This window comes from Ranitomeya variabilis, chromosome 2 (genome assembly GCF_051348905.1).
Source record: "Ranitomeya variabilis isolate aRanVar5 chromosome 2, aRanVar5.hap1, whole genome shotgun sequence".
Taxonomy (NCBI): domain Eukaryota; kingdom Metazoa; phylum Chordata; class Amphibia; order Anura; family Dendrobatidae; genus Ranitomeya; species Ranitomeya variabilis.
The window spans coordinates 148777089-148792586 of NC_135233.1; the positions used below are offsets into that span (position 1 = coordinate 148777089).

Genomic DNA, 15498 nt, shown 5'->3' on the forward strand with positions numbered 1-15498 from the left:
CCAAATTATACGCCCCACGAAGATCAATCTTAGAGAACCACTTAGCCCCCCTTATGCGAGCAAACAAATCAGTCAACAAAGGCAACGGATACTGATATTTGACTGTAATTTTATTCAGGAGTCGATAATCAATACAAGGCCTCAGAGAGCCATCCTTTTTAGATACAAAGAAAAAACCAGCTCCTAAAGGAGATGAAGAAGGACGAATGTGTCCCTTTTCCAGGGACTCCTTAATATACTCTCGCATAGCAGCATGTTCAGGTACAGATAAGTTAAACAAACGACCCTTTGGAAATTTACTGCCAGGAATCAGATCTATGGCGCAATCACAATCTCTGTGGGGAGGGAGTGAACCAATTTTCGGCTCCTCAAAAATATCACGATAATCAGACAAAAATGCCGGAATCTCAGAGGGAATAGATGACGAAATGGAAACCAAAGTTATGTCCCCATGAGCCCCCCGACATCCCCAGCTTAACACAGACATTGTTTTCCAGTCAAGGACTGGGTTATGAGATTGTAACCATGGTAATCCAAGCACCAAAACATCATGCAAATTGTACAACACAAGGAAGTGAATCACCTCCTGATGGTCTGGAGTCATACGCATAGTCACTTGCGTCCAGAATTGTGGTTTATTATAAGCCAAAGGCGTAGAATCAATACCCTTCAGAGGTATAGGGACTTCCAGAGGCTCTAAATCAAACCCACAGCGCCTGGCAAAGGACCAATCCATAAGACTCAGAGCGGCGCCAGAGTCCACATAGGCATCCACGGTAATAACTGATAATGAACAAATCAAGGTTACAGACAGAACAAATTTAGACTGTAAAGTGCCAATTGAAATAGACTTGTCAACCTTCCTTGTACGTTTAGAGCATGCTGATATAACATGAGCAGAATCACCACAATAGAAGCATAACCCATTTTTACGCCTATAATTCTGCCGCTCGCTTCTGGACAGAATTCTGTCACATTGCATTTTCTCTGGCGTCTCTTCAGAAGATACCGCCAAATGGTGCACGGGTTTGCGCTCCCGCAAACGCCGATCAATCTGAATAGCCATTGTCATGGACTCATTCAGACCTGTGGGTGCAGGGAACCCGACCATAACATCTTTAACGGCATCAGAAAGGCCCTCTCTGAAATTTGCCGCTAGGGCGCACTCATTCCACTGAGTAAGCACAGACCATCTACGAAATTTTTGGCAGTATATCTCAGCTTCATCTTGCCCTTGAGATAGGGCTATCAAAGCTTTTTCAGCTTGAATCTCCAAATTAGGTTCCTCATAAAGCAACCCTAAAGCCAGAAAAAACGCATCCACATTGAGCAACGCAGGATCCCCTGGTGTCAATGAAAATGCCCAATTTTGAGGGTCACCTCGCAGCAAAGAGATTACAATCTTAACCTGCTGGACAGGATCTCCAGAGGAGTGAGGTCTGAGAGAAAGGAACAATTTACAATTATATTTGAAATTCAGGAACCGAGATCTATCTCCGGAAAACACCTCTGGTGTAGGAATTTTAGGTTCAGACATCGGAGTATGTATAACAAAATCTTGTAAATTTTGAACCTTGGTAGCAAGATTATTTAAACCTACAGCCAAACTCTGAGGATCCATCTTTAAACAGGTGAGATCAGAGCCATTCAAGGATTAGAAGGAGAGAAAGGCAAAGGCTGTAATTAGAGCTGAAATACAACTGATCCAACTATGGAGCAAACATAGGGAAAAAAAAAAAAAACTCTACAGACTTCTTTTTCTCTCCTTTCTTCTGCCAGTAACTTTAACACGGGCCGGTCATACTGTCATGATTCCCAATGGCAGGGAAACATCAGAACACAAAAATAACGGACGAGCTCTGGGTGATGGAATCTCGAGCTGACCGTGAGCTAAATCTACCACACAACTAATAGTAGCCAGGGAGCATACCTACGACTTCCTAAATGCCACGCGCCAGCCGGAGGACTAACTACGCCTGGTAGAGGAAGGAACAGACCTGGCTTACCTCTAGGGAAATACCCCAAAAGATGTAAGCAGCCCCCCACATGTAATAACGGTGAGTTAAGAGGAAAAGACATACACAGTATGAAAGTAGATTTAGCAAAGAGAGGTCCACTTACTAGATAGCAGAAGGATACAAAAGAGGACTTCACGGTCAACTGAAAACCCTTTCAAAAAACCATCCTGAAATTACTTTAAGACTCCTGTGTCAACTCATGACACAGGAGTGGCAATTTCAGCCCGCAAGAGCTTCCAGCTACAGAGAATAACAAAACTGCAAACTGGACAAAAGATAGAAAACAAAAGGACAAAGTCCACTTAGCTGATCAGCAGACTAGTAGCAGGAACATGCAACCGAAGGCTCTGGTTACAATGATGACCGGCAAGGAAATGACTGGAGAGCAAGGCTAAATAGGAAACTCCCAAACACTGATGGGAGCAGGTGAACTGAGACAGCAAAGCACTCACAAGTCACCAGTACCACCAGCAACCACCAGGGGAGCCCAAAAAGCGGATTCACAACAGGAAACCACACATGAAGTAGTCAAAGTGTCATTCTGTTTACTACTTAAAAATGATGGTGAAAACAATACTGTTGTTTTTGTGCTGGTCTACCTTTTTGCCTAACAGCTCCATTTTCAGTTCTGGAGACTGCTTCAAAATCTATCAAATCCAAAATATAATACAGCTGAAATTGTTTTTATAAATTTCTTCAGAGACACTGGGAGATCTGGAGTTTGAAAGTCACTTTCTATTGTGAATTGCATATCTTACATTTACCCTGTGTGTTTGTGTTTCATATTAAATGGATTTAGTTTCCTTTGGTGCTGAAGAGGTTATCGACCCTTTCTATGCTGGTTAGAAACTTGCAGCTCCATCTCACAGCTGTTTCTGACCTGGTCATTTCCTCTCTCTATAAAATCTGGCCTTACCTTTTCTTCCTTGCCAGTGAAAGCTTTGCTTCCTAGCTCTATGGAAATGCTCTGCTGAATTGGAGATCGTTGTTTCTATTGGAGATAGTTGCGTACTGTTTTTGGGTGTATGCTTTCTTCATTGTCCTATTCCTAATTTGTTGGTACATTCCAATCCCTCCCTATATTCCGCTCTACATTTGATGAGTGTTTTTACATGTTTGTTGCTTTCTGTTATCCCTGTCTGTTTTAAGTGTTAATACACTAGCATTTCTGTCCCAGGCCTCCTGGAGGAGGGGGAGGGGACAGCTTAGTGAATAAAAGGGGAACAGTAAGGCTGGTGGCCTAAAACTCCTCACCTTTAAAGGGAGCAGGGATAGTTGGGGCCCCAGACCTAGGTACGGTTCAGGACCCCTTTCCCTAATCACGTATAGTCACCATGGTACCATAATGAACCAAAATAATCTTTTGTATGTCTTTGTTGTACCTGAATCCTTTTTACATGTATTTGTGTGAATTCATATTTTAATGTTAACTTGATAACATCACATAACACTGAATACTCTACTAAAGTGGTTTTCCAAGACCCATGTCAAAAACTACACTTCCTGTTAGTCTTATTTTTCTTTCATCTAACCCCACCCCATAGCTCCTCCTCTGTGTTCCTATTTCAGAGCAAGTGCAGCCCTGTTTCTTGCCTCTGCATATTGTATGTGAGGATCAGCAATTGTCTTCTGCTAATTTAGATTGTGGTTCCAATACAGTTATTGTCTCTTTTCCTCAGTTGCCTGCTGTTTGGCACTTCGGTCCACCCTTGGAGGTTAGACCCATCTTGTAGTACATGATTCCTCTCATTCCCATCCTGTAATACATTTCTCATCTCAGCCCCTGTACATTCAGGCTAATCTTTCAGAACAACACTCTTCTCAGCCCCATCCTGCGATATATTGTTGTCTCAGCCCCTCTTTATACTGTTCTATCCTGCAGAAGATTTCTCCTCGTTTTTCCTAAAAGTATTGCAGTTTCTAAACATTTTTCTTTTATTTTAGAAATTATTTCCATATATGTGTCCTGGTTCTTAATTCTTTTTTTATTATTATTTGTATGTCTGCATAGTATATTATTAGTTTGTTAAACACAGTATACGGTATATTATCACTCTGATAATGATAAATTACACATTTCTCTTTCTTGCAGGTTTGACTTCAAAAATCCAAGACGCTCAGTCATCTAAACAACAAAGGCTGACATTGAAAGGAGAATTGGAGCCTTTGGATTTATCTCCTTTTATTAGGTAAGCAGCAGAGTATTTATACTACAGTTACTAGAGGCATTACGCAGAGTAACTGGTAATATCCAACCAATATCCATAGTAGGGTGCAGATAATAAACAAGAACAAAACCCTTGAAACATTTATAAAACACAGTGATTTATGATGACCTACAACACAGTAAACATACATTTGAAATCACAACTTTACATACACTATATAAACAAAACATATTATTATTATTGTTATTATTATTATTTATTTATATAGCACCATTGATTCCATGGTACTGTATATGAGAAGGGGTTACATGCAAATTACAGATATCGCTTACAGTAAGCAAACTAACAATTACAGACTGATACATTGCAGGCTTACATTCTAGAGGATGCATGTTTTTCTCAATATCTGAAATGAAATCAGAATAAACCTTTCCCGTCTTAGGTAAGTTGGGATTACCATAATTCTTAATATTTGCCAAATGCCACAATAATAAGAGACATAATGTTTTAAAAATATTTAGAATTGAGAGTCCTCAGTGGTTGATACCTTTTAATGGCTAATTGAAAAGATGGTAACAAATTGCAAGCTTTCGAGACAACTCAGGCCTCTTCATCAGGCATAGACTAAAAGAAATTCTGGAGAATCACATATTTATGCACATTTCTGTTGTGATGACCCCACATGGTCAGAACCAGACCCCAATCAGAGGACACTAAAACATTCCCTATCTAAAGAACTGGTCCAATATTTATGGACATAACTGTTTATCACTAGTGTTGAGCATTCCGATGCTGCAAGTATCGGGTATCGGCCGATACTTGCTGTATCGGAATTCCGATACCGGGATTCCGATACTCTTGTGGTATCGGGTATCGGGTATCGCAACAACATTAATGTTAAAATGTGTAAAAGAGAGAATTAAAATAAAAAATATCGCTATACTCACCTCTCCGACGCAGCCGGGACTTCAGCGAGGGAACCGGCAGCGTTGTTTGTTTAAAATTCGCGCTATTACTTGGTTACGTGAATTCCCGGCTTGTGATTGGTCAGGTCGGCCACGTTGCCGGGACGCGGACCAATCACAGCAAGCCGTGACGAAATTACGTCACGGCTTGCTGTGATTGGTCCGCGTCCCGGCAATATGGCCGCCCTGACCAATCACAAGCCGTGACGTCACGGGAGGCTGGACACGCGCCCATTTTAAAATGAGCGCGTCCAGCCTCCCGGCTTGTGATTGGTTGACCGCGGCGCAACCAATCACAAGCCGTGACGTCACGGGAGGCTGGACACGCGCCCATTTTAAAATGAGCGCGTGTCCAGCCTCCCGTGACGTCACGGCTTGTGATTGGTCAGGGCGGCCATATTGCCGGGACGCGGACCAATCACAGCAAGCCGTGACGTAATTTCGTCACGGCTTGCTGTGATTGGTCCGCGTCCCGGCAACATGGCCGACCTGACCAATCACAAGCCGGGAATTCACGTAACCAAGTAATAGCGCGAATTTTAAACAAACAACGCTGCCGGTTCCCTCGCTGAAGTCCCGGCTGCGTCGGAGAGGTGAGTATAGCGATATTTTTTATTTTAATTCTTTCTTTTACACATTTATATGGTTCCCAGGGCCTGAAGGAGAGTTTCCTCTCCTTCAGACCCTGGGAACCATCAGGAATACCGTCCGATACATGAGTCCCATTGACTTGTATTGGTATCGGGTATCGGTATCGGATTGGATCCGATATTTTGCCGGTATCGGCCGATACTTTCCGATACCGATACTTTCAAGTATCGGACGGTATCGCTCAACACTATTTATCACCCATGGTACTTCAGCTTCATGTCACCTGTCTTATCCATGTTTTTTGGGGGTTTTTTTTCGTGATCTTTTGTGCATAAATATGTGATTCTCCAGAATTTCTTTTAGTCTATGCCTGATGAAGAGGCCTGAGTAGTCTCGAAAGCTTGCAATTTGTTACCATCTTTTCAGTTAGCCATTAACCCCTTCACCCCCAAGGGTGGTTTGCACGTTAATGACCGGGCCAATTTTTACGATTCTGACCACTGTCCCTTTATGAGGTTATAACTCTGGAACGCTTCAATGGATCCTGGTGATTCTGACAAAGTTTTCTCGTGACATATTGTACTTCATGATAGTGGTAAAATTTCTTTGATATTACCTGCGTTTATTTGTGAAAAAAATGGAAATTTGGTGAAAATTTTGAAAATTTCGCAATTTTCCAAATTTGAATTTTTATGCAATTAAATCACAGTGATATGTCACACAAAATACTTAATAAGTAACATTTCCCACATGTCTACTTTACATCAGCACCATTTTGGAACCAAAATTTTTTTTTTGTTAGGGAGTTATAAGGGTTAAAAGTTGACCAGCAATTTCTCATTTTTACAACACCATTTTTTTTTAGGGACCACATCTCATTTGAAGTCATTTTGAGGGGTCTATATGATAGAAAATACCCAAGTGTGACACCATTCTAAAAACTGCACCCCTCAAGGTGCTCAAAACCACATTCAAAAAGTTTATTAACCCTTCAGGTGTTTCACAGGAATTTTTGGAATGTTTAAATAAAAATGAACATTTAACTTTTTTTCACACAAAATTTACTTCAGCTCCAATTTGTTTTATTTTACCAAGGGTAACAGGAGAAAATGGACCACAAAAGATGTTATACAATTTGTCCTGAGTACGCCGATACCCCATATGTGGGGGTAAACCACTGTTTGGGCGCATGACAGAGCCCGGAAGCGAAGGAGCGCCATTTGACTTTTCAATGCAAAATTGACTTGAATTGAGATGGGACGCCATGTTGCGTTTGAAGAGCTACTGATGTGCCTAAACATTGAAACCCCCCACAAGTGACACCATTTTGGAAAGTAGACCCCCTAAGGAACTTATCTAGATGTGTGGTGAGCATTTTGACCCACCAAGTGCTTCACAGAAGTTTATAATGCAGGACCGTAAAAATAAAAAATCATATTTTTTCACAAAAATGATCTTTTCGCCCCCAATTTTTTATTTTCCCAAGGGTAAGAGAAGAGATTGGACCTCAAAAGTTGTTGTGCAATTTGTCCTGAGTACGCTGATACCCTAAATGGGGTAAACCACTGTTTGGGCGCATGGGAGAGCTCGGAAGGGAAGGAACGCCGTTTGACTTTTCACTGCAAAATTGACAGGAATTGAGATGGGATGCCATGTTGCGTTTGGAGAGCCACTGATGTGCCTAAACATTGAAACCCCCCCACAAGTGACACCATTTTGGAAAGTAGACCCCCTAAGGAACTTATCTAGATGTGTGGTGAGCACTTTGACCCACCAAGTGCTTCACAGAAGTTTATAATGCAGGACCGTAAAAATAAAAAATCATATTTTTTCACAAAAACGATCTTTTCTCCCCCAATTTTTTATTTTCGCAAGGGTAAGTGTTATGGTTCTCAATGGCAAGAGAACATAGCCCAGCAAACATAAGAACTAGCTCTTGGAAGGATGGAAACTAAACTGACCATGAACTAAACCTGCCGCACAACTAACAGTAGCCGGGTAGCGTAGCCTGCGTTTTATCCCTAGACGCCCAGCGCCGGCCGGAGGACTAACTAATCCTGGCAGAGGAAAATATAGTCCTGGCTCACCTCTAGAGAAATTTCCCCGAAAGGCAGACAGAGGCCCCCACAAATATTGGCGGTGATTTTAGAAGAAATGACAAACGTAGTATGAAAATAGGTTTAGCAAAATTGAGGTCCGCTTACTAGATAGCAGAAAGACAGAAAGGGCACTTTCATGGTCAGCTGAAAACCCTATCAAAAACCATCCTGAAATTACTTTAAGACTCTAGTATTAACTCATAACATCAGAGTGGCAATTTCAGATCACAAGAGCTTTCCAGACACAGAAACGAAACTACAGCTGTGAACTGGAACAAAATGCAAAAACAAACAAGGACTAAAGTCCAACTTAGCTGGGAGTTGTCTAGCAGCAGGAACATGCACAGAAAGGCTTCTGATTACAATGTTGACCGGCATGGAAGTGACAGAGGAGCAAGGCTAAATAGCGACTCCCACATCCTGATGGAAACAGGTGAACAGAGAGGATGATGCACACCAGTTCAATTCCACCAGTGGCCACCGGGGGAGCCCAAAATCCAATTTCACAACAGTACCCCCCCCTCAAGGAGGGGGCACCGAATCCTCACCAGAACCACCAGGGCGATCAGGATGAGCCCTATGAAAGGCACGGACCAAATCGGAGGCATGAACATCAGAGGCAGTCACCCAAGAATTATCCTCCTGACCGTATCCCTTCCATTTGACCAGATACTGGAGTTTCCGTCTGGAAACACGGGAGTCCAAGATTTTTTCCACAACGTACTCCAACTCGCCCTCAACCAACACCGGAGCAGGAGGCTCAACGGAAGGCACAACCGGTACCTCATACCTGCGCAACAATGACCGATGAAAAACATTATGAATAGAAAAAGATGCAGGGAGGTCCAAACGGAAGGACACAGGGTTAAGAATCTCCAATATCTTGTACGGGCCGATGAACCGAGGCTTAAACTTGGGAGAAGAAACCCTCATAGGGACAAAACGAGAAGACAACCACACCAAGTCCCCAACACAAAGCCGAGGACCAACCCGACGCCGGCGGTTGGCAAAAAGCTGAGTCTTCTCCTGGGACAACTTCAAATTGTCCACTACCTGCCCCCAAATCTGATGCAACCTCTCCACCACAGCATCCACTCCAGGACAATCCGAAGATTCCACCTGACCAGAAGAAAATCGAGGATGAAACCCCGAATTACAGAAAAAGGGAGACACCAAGGTGGCAGAGCTGGCCCGATTATTGAGGGCAAACTCCGCTAAAGGCAAAAAAGCAACCCAATCATCCTGATCTGCAGACACAAAACACCTCAAATATGTCTCCAAGGTCTGATTCGTCCGCTCGGTCTGGCCATTAGTCTGAGGATGGAAAGCAGAAGAGAAAGACAAATCTATGCCCATCCTAGCACAGAATGCTCGCCAAAATCTAGACACGAATTGGGTACCTCTGTCAGAAATGATATTCTCCGGAATACCATGCAAACGGACCACATTTTGAAAAAACAGAGGAACCAACTCGGAAGAAGAAGGCAACTTAGGCAGGGGAACCAAATGGACCATCTTAGAGAAACGATCACACACCACCCAGATGACAGACATCTTCTGAGAAACAGGAAGATCCGAAATAAAATCCATCGAGATGTGCGTCCAGGGCCTCTTCGGGATAGGCAAGGGCAACAACAATCCACTAGCCCGAGAACAACAAGGCTTGGCCCGAGCACAAACGTCACAAGACTGCACGAAGCCTCGCACATCTCGAGACAGGGAAGGCCACCAGAAGGACCTTGCCACCAAATCCCTGGTACCAAAGATTCCAGGATGACCTGCCAACGCAGAAGAATGAACCTCAGAAATGACTTTACTGGTCCAATCATCAGGAACAAACAGTCTACCAGGTGGGCAACGATCAGGTCTATCCGCCTGAAACTCCTGCAAGGCCCGCCGCAGGTCTGGAGAAACGGCAGACAATATCACTCCATCCTTAAGGATACCTGTAGGTTCAGAATTACCAGGGGAGTCAGGCTCAAAACTCCTAGAAAGGGCATCCGCCTTAACATTCTTAGAACCCGGCAGGTAGGACACCACAAAATCAAACCGAGAGAAAAACAACGACCAGCGCGCCTGTCTAGGATTCAGGCGTCTGGCGGACTCAAGATAAATTAGATTTTTGTGGTCAGTCAATACCACCACCTGATGTCTAGCTCCCTCAAGCCAATGACGCCACTCCTCAAAAGCCCACTTCATGGCCAAAAGCTCCCGATTCCCAACATCATAATTCCGCTCGGCGGGCGAAAATTTACGCGAGAAAAAAGCACAAGGTCTCATCACGGAGCAATCGGAACTTCTCTGCGACAAAACCGCCCCAGCTCCGATTTCAGAAGCGTCGACCTCAACCTGAAAAGGAAGAGCAACATCAGGCTGACGCAACACAGGGGCGGAAGAAAAGCGGCGCTTAAGCTCCCGAAAGGCCTCCACAGCAGCAGGGGACCAATCAGCAACATCAGCACCCTTCTTAGTCAAATCAGTCAATGGTTTAACAACATCAGAAAAACCAGCAATAAATCGACGATAAAAGTTAGCAAAGCCCAAAAATTTCTGAAGACTCTTAAGAGAAGAGGGTTGCGTCCAATCACAAATAGCCTGAACCTTGACAGGATCCATCTCGATGGAAGAGGGGGAAAAAATATATCCCAAAAAGGAAATCTTTTGAACCCCAAAAACGCACTTAGAACCCTTCACACACAAGGAATTAGACCGCAAAACCTGAAAAACCCTCCTGACCTGCTGGACATGAGAGTCCCAGTCATCCGAAAAAATCAAAATATCATCCAGATACACAATCATAAATTTATCCAAATAATCACGGAAAATGTCATGCATAAAGGACTGAAAGACTGAAGGGGCATTTGAAAGACCAAAAGGCATCACCAAATACTCAAAGTGGCCCTCGGGCGTATTAAATGCGGTTTTCCACTCATCCCCCTGCTTAATTCGCACCAAATTATACGCCCCACGGAGATCTATCTTAGAGAACCACTTGGCCCCCTTTATGCGAGCAAACAAATCAGTCAGCAGTGGCAACGGATATTGATATTTAACCGTGATTTTATTCAAAAGCCGATAATCAATGCACGGCCTCAAAGAGCCATCTTTCTTAGCCACAAAGAAAAAACCGGCTCCTAAGGGAGATGACGAAGGACGAATATGTCCCTTTTCCAAGGACTCCTTTATATATTCTCGCATAGCAGCATGTTCAGGCACAGACAGATTAAATAAACGACCCTTAGGGTATTTACTACCCGGAATCAAATCTATGGCACAATCGCACTCCCGGTGCGGAGGTAATGAACCAAGCTTAGGTTCTTCAAAAACGTCACGATATTCAGTCAAGAATTCAGGAATCTCAGAGGGAATAGATGATGAAATGGAAACCACAGGTACGTCCCCATGCGTCCCCTTACATCCCCAGCTTAACACAGACATAGCTTTCCAGTCAAGGACTGGGTTATGAGATTGCAGCCATGGCAATCCAAGCACCAACACATCATGTAGGTTATACAGCACAAGAAAGCGAATAATCTCCTGGTGATCCGGATTAATCCGCATAGTTACTTGTGTCCAGTATTGTGGTTTATTGCTAGCCAATGGGGTGGAGTCAATCCCCTTCAGGGGTATAGGAGTTTCAAGAGGCTCCAAATCATACCCACAGCGTTTGGCAAAGGACCAATCCATAAGACTCAAAGCGGCGCCAGAGTCGACATAGGCATCCGCGGTAATAGATGATAAAGAACAAATCAGGGTCACAGATAGAATAAACTTAGACTGTAAAGTGCCAATTGAAACAGACTTATCAAGCTTCTTAGTACGCTTAGAGCATGCTGATATAACATGAGTTGAATCACCGCAATAGAAGCACAACCCATTTTTTCGTCTAAAATTCTGCCGTTCACTTCTGGACAGAATTCTATCACATTGCATATTCTCTGGCGTCTTCTCAGTAGACACCGCCAAATGGTGCACAGGTTTGCGCTCCCGCAGACGCCTATCGATCTGGATAGCCATTGTCATGGACTCATTCAGACCCGCAGGCACAGGGAACCCCACCATAACATCCTTAATGGCATCAGAGAGACCCTCTCTGAAATTCGCCGCCAGGGCGCACTCATTCCACTGAGTAAGCACAGCCCATTTACGGAATTTCTGGCAGTATATTTCAGCTTCGTCTTGCCCCTGAGATAGGGACATCAAGGCCTTTTCCGCCTGAAGTTCTAACTGAGGTTCCTCATAAAGCAACCCCAAGGCCAGAAAAAACGCATCCACATTGAGCAACGCAGGATCCCCTGGAGCCAATGCAAAAGCCCAATCCTGAGGGTCGCCCCGGAGCAAGGAAATCACAATCCTGACCTGCTGAGCAGGATCTCCAGCAGAGCGAGATTTCAGGGACAAAAACAACTTGCAATTATTTTTGAAATTTTGAAAGCAAGATCTATTCCCCGAGAAAAATTCAGGCAAAGGAATTCTAGGTTCAGATATAGGAACATGAACAACAAAATCTTGTAAATATTGAACTTTCGTGGTGAGATTATTCAAACCTGCAGCTAAACTCTGAATATCCATTTTAAACATGTGAACACAGAGCCATTCCAGGATTAGAAGGAGAGAGAGAGAGAAAGGCTGCAATATAGGCAGACTTGCAAGAGATTCAATTACAAGCACACTCAGAACTGAAGGAAAAAAAAAAAAAATCTTCAGCAGACTTCTCTTTTCTCTCCTTTCTCTGTCAATTAATTTAACCCTTTTTGGCCGGTCAAACTGTTATGGTTCTCAATGGCAAGAGAACATAGCCCAGCAAACATAAGAACTAGCTCTTGGAAGGATGGAAACTAAACTGACCATGAACTAAACCTGCCGCACAACTAACAGTAGCCGGGTAGCGTAGCCTGCGTTTTATCCCTAGACGCCCAGCGCCGGCCGGAGGACTAACTAATCCTGGCAGAGGAAAATATAGTCCTGGCTCACCTCTAGAGAAATTTCCCCGAAAGGCAGACAGAGGCCCCCACAAATATTGGCGGTGATTTTAGAAGAAATGACAAACGTAGTATGAAAATAGGTTTAGCAAAATTGAGGTCCGCTTACTAGATAGCAGAAAGACAGAAAGGGCACTTTCATGGTCAGCTGAAAACCCTATCAAAAACCATCCTGAAATTACTTTAAGACTCTAGTATTAACTCATAACATCAGAGTGGCAATTTCAGATCACAAGAGCTTTCCAGACACAGAAACGAAACTACAGCTGTGAACTGGAACAAAATGCAAAAACAAACAAGGACTAAAGTCCAACTTAGCTGGGAGTTGTCTAGCAGCAGGAACATGCACAGAAAGGCTTCTGATTACAATGTTGACCGGCATGGAAGTGACAGAGGAGCAAGGCTAAATAGCGACTCCCACATCCTGATGGAAACAGGTGAACAGAGAGGATGATGCACACCAGTTCAATTCCACCAGTGGCCACCGGGGGAGCCCAAAATCCAATTTCACAACAGGTAAGAGAAGAAATTGGACCACAAAAGTTGTTGTGCAATTTGTCCTGAGTACGCTGATACCCCATATGTGGGGGTAAACCACTGTTTGGGCGCATGGGAGAGCTCGGAAGGGAAGGAATGCCGTTTGACTTTTCACTGCAAAATTGACAGGAATTGAGATGGGACGCCATGTTGCGTTTGGAGAGCCACTGATGTGCCTAAACATTGAAACCCCCCCAAAAGTCACACCATTTTGGAAAGTAGACCCCCTAAGGAACTTATCTAGAGGTGTGGTGAGCACTTTGACCCACCAAGTGCTTCACAGAAGTTTATAATGTAGAGCCGTAAAAATAAAACAAAAATTTTTTCACACAAAAATTATATTTTAGCCCCCAGTTTTGTATTTTCCCGAGGGTAACAGGAGAAATTGGACCCCAAAATTTGTTGTCCAATTTGTCTTGAGTACGCTGATACCCCATATGTGGGGGGAACCACCGTTTGGGCGCATGGGAGGGCTCGGAAGGGAAGGAGCACCATTTGGAATGCAGACTTAGATGGAACGGTCTGCAGGCGTCACATTGCGTTTGCAGAGCCCCTAATGTACCTAAACAGTAGAAACCCCCCACAAGTGACACCATTTTGGAAAGTAGACCCCCTAAGGAACTCATCTAGATGTGTTGTGAGAGCTTTGAACCCCTAAGTGTTTCACTACAGTTTATAACGCAGAGCCATGCAAATAAAAAAATTTTTTTTTTCCACAAAAATTATTTTTTAGCCCCTAGTTTTGTATTTTCCCAAGGGTAACAGGAGAAATTGGACCCCAAAAGTTGTTCTCCAATGTGTTCCGAGTACGCTGATACCCCATATGTTGGGGTAAACTCCTGTTTGGGCGCACAGGAGAGCTTGGAAGGGAAGGAGCACTGTTTTACTTTTTCAACGCAGAATTAGCTGGAATTGAAATCGGACGCCATGTCACGTTTGGAGAGCCCCTGATGTGCCTAAACAGTGGAAACCCCCCAATTATTACTGAAACCCTAATCTACACACACCCCTAACCCTAATCCCAACGGTAACCCTAACCACACCTCTAACCCAGACACACCCCTAACCCTAATCCCAACCCTATTCCCAACCGTAAATGTAATCCAAACCCTAACTTTAGCCCCAACCCTAACCCTAACTTTAGCCCCAACCCTAAATGTAGCCTTAACCCTAGCCCCAACCCTAGCCCCAACCCTAACCCTAACCATAGCCCTAACCCTAGCTCTAGCCCTAACCCTAACCCTAGCCCTAACCCTAGCCCTAACCCTAATGGGAAAATGGAAATAAATACATTTTTTTAATTTTTTAAATTTTTCCCTAACTAAGGCTACATTCACATTAGCGTTCTGCGCCGCAGCGTCTGGCGCCGCAGCGTCGCCGCATGCGTCATGCGCCCCTATATTTAACATGGGGGCGCATGGACATGCGTTGCACTTGCGTTTTGCGACGCATGCGTCACTGCGGCGCACGCGTCATGGCGCAGAGGACGCAGCAAGTTGCATTTTTTGTGCGCCCAAAATCAAGCAAAAAAAGGACGCATGCATCGCAAAACGCAGCGTTGTGCATGCATTGTGCATGCATTGTTCCTGCGTTGTGCGTTGCGTCGCCGACGCTGCGGCAAACAACGCAAATGTAAACGTAGCCTAAGCGGGTGATGAAGGGGGGTTTGATTTACTTTTATAGCTGGTTTTTTAGCGGATTTTTATGATTGGCAGCCGTCACACACTGAAAGACGCTTTTTATTGCAAAAAATATTTTTTGCGTTACCACATTTTGAGAGCTATAATTTTTCCATATTTGAGTCCACAGAGTCATGTGAGGTCTTGTTTTTTGCGGGACGAGTTGACGTTTTTATTGGTAACATGTTCGGGCACGGGAGATTTTTTGATCGCTTTTTATTCCGATTTTTGTGAGGCAGAATGACCAAAAACCAGCTATTCATTAATTTCTTTTGGGGGAGGCGTTTATACCGTTCCGCGTTTGGTAAAATTGATAAAGCAGTTTTATTCTTCGGGTCAGTACGATTACAGCGATATCTCATTTATATCATTTTTTTATGTTTTGGCGCTTTTATACGATAAAAGCTATTTTATAGAAAAAATAATTATTTTGGCATCGCTTTATTCTGAGGACTATAA

At 43.7% G+C, this 15498-nt stretch overlaps 1 protein-coding gene across 2 annotated transcripts in view; it reads left to right on the plus strand.

Moving 5' to 3' along the window:
- ADGB (androglobin) overlaps positions 1–15498 on the plus strand; it is a 509594-nt gene that overhangs the window by 475611 nt on the left and 18485 nt on the right. For both annotated transcript variants that reach the window (XM_077283074.1, XM_077283075.1), the window contains one exon: positions 4111–4207. In XM_077283074.1, coding sequence (XP_077139189.1) covers positions 4111–4207 — 97 coding nt within the window. The remainder of the gene's footprint in view (positions 1–4110; positions 4208–15498) is intronic.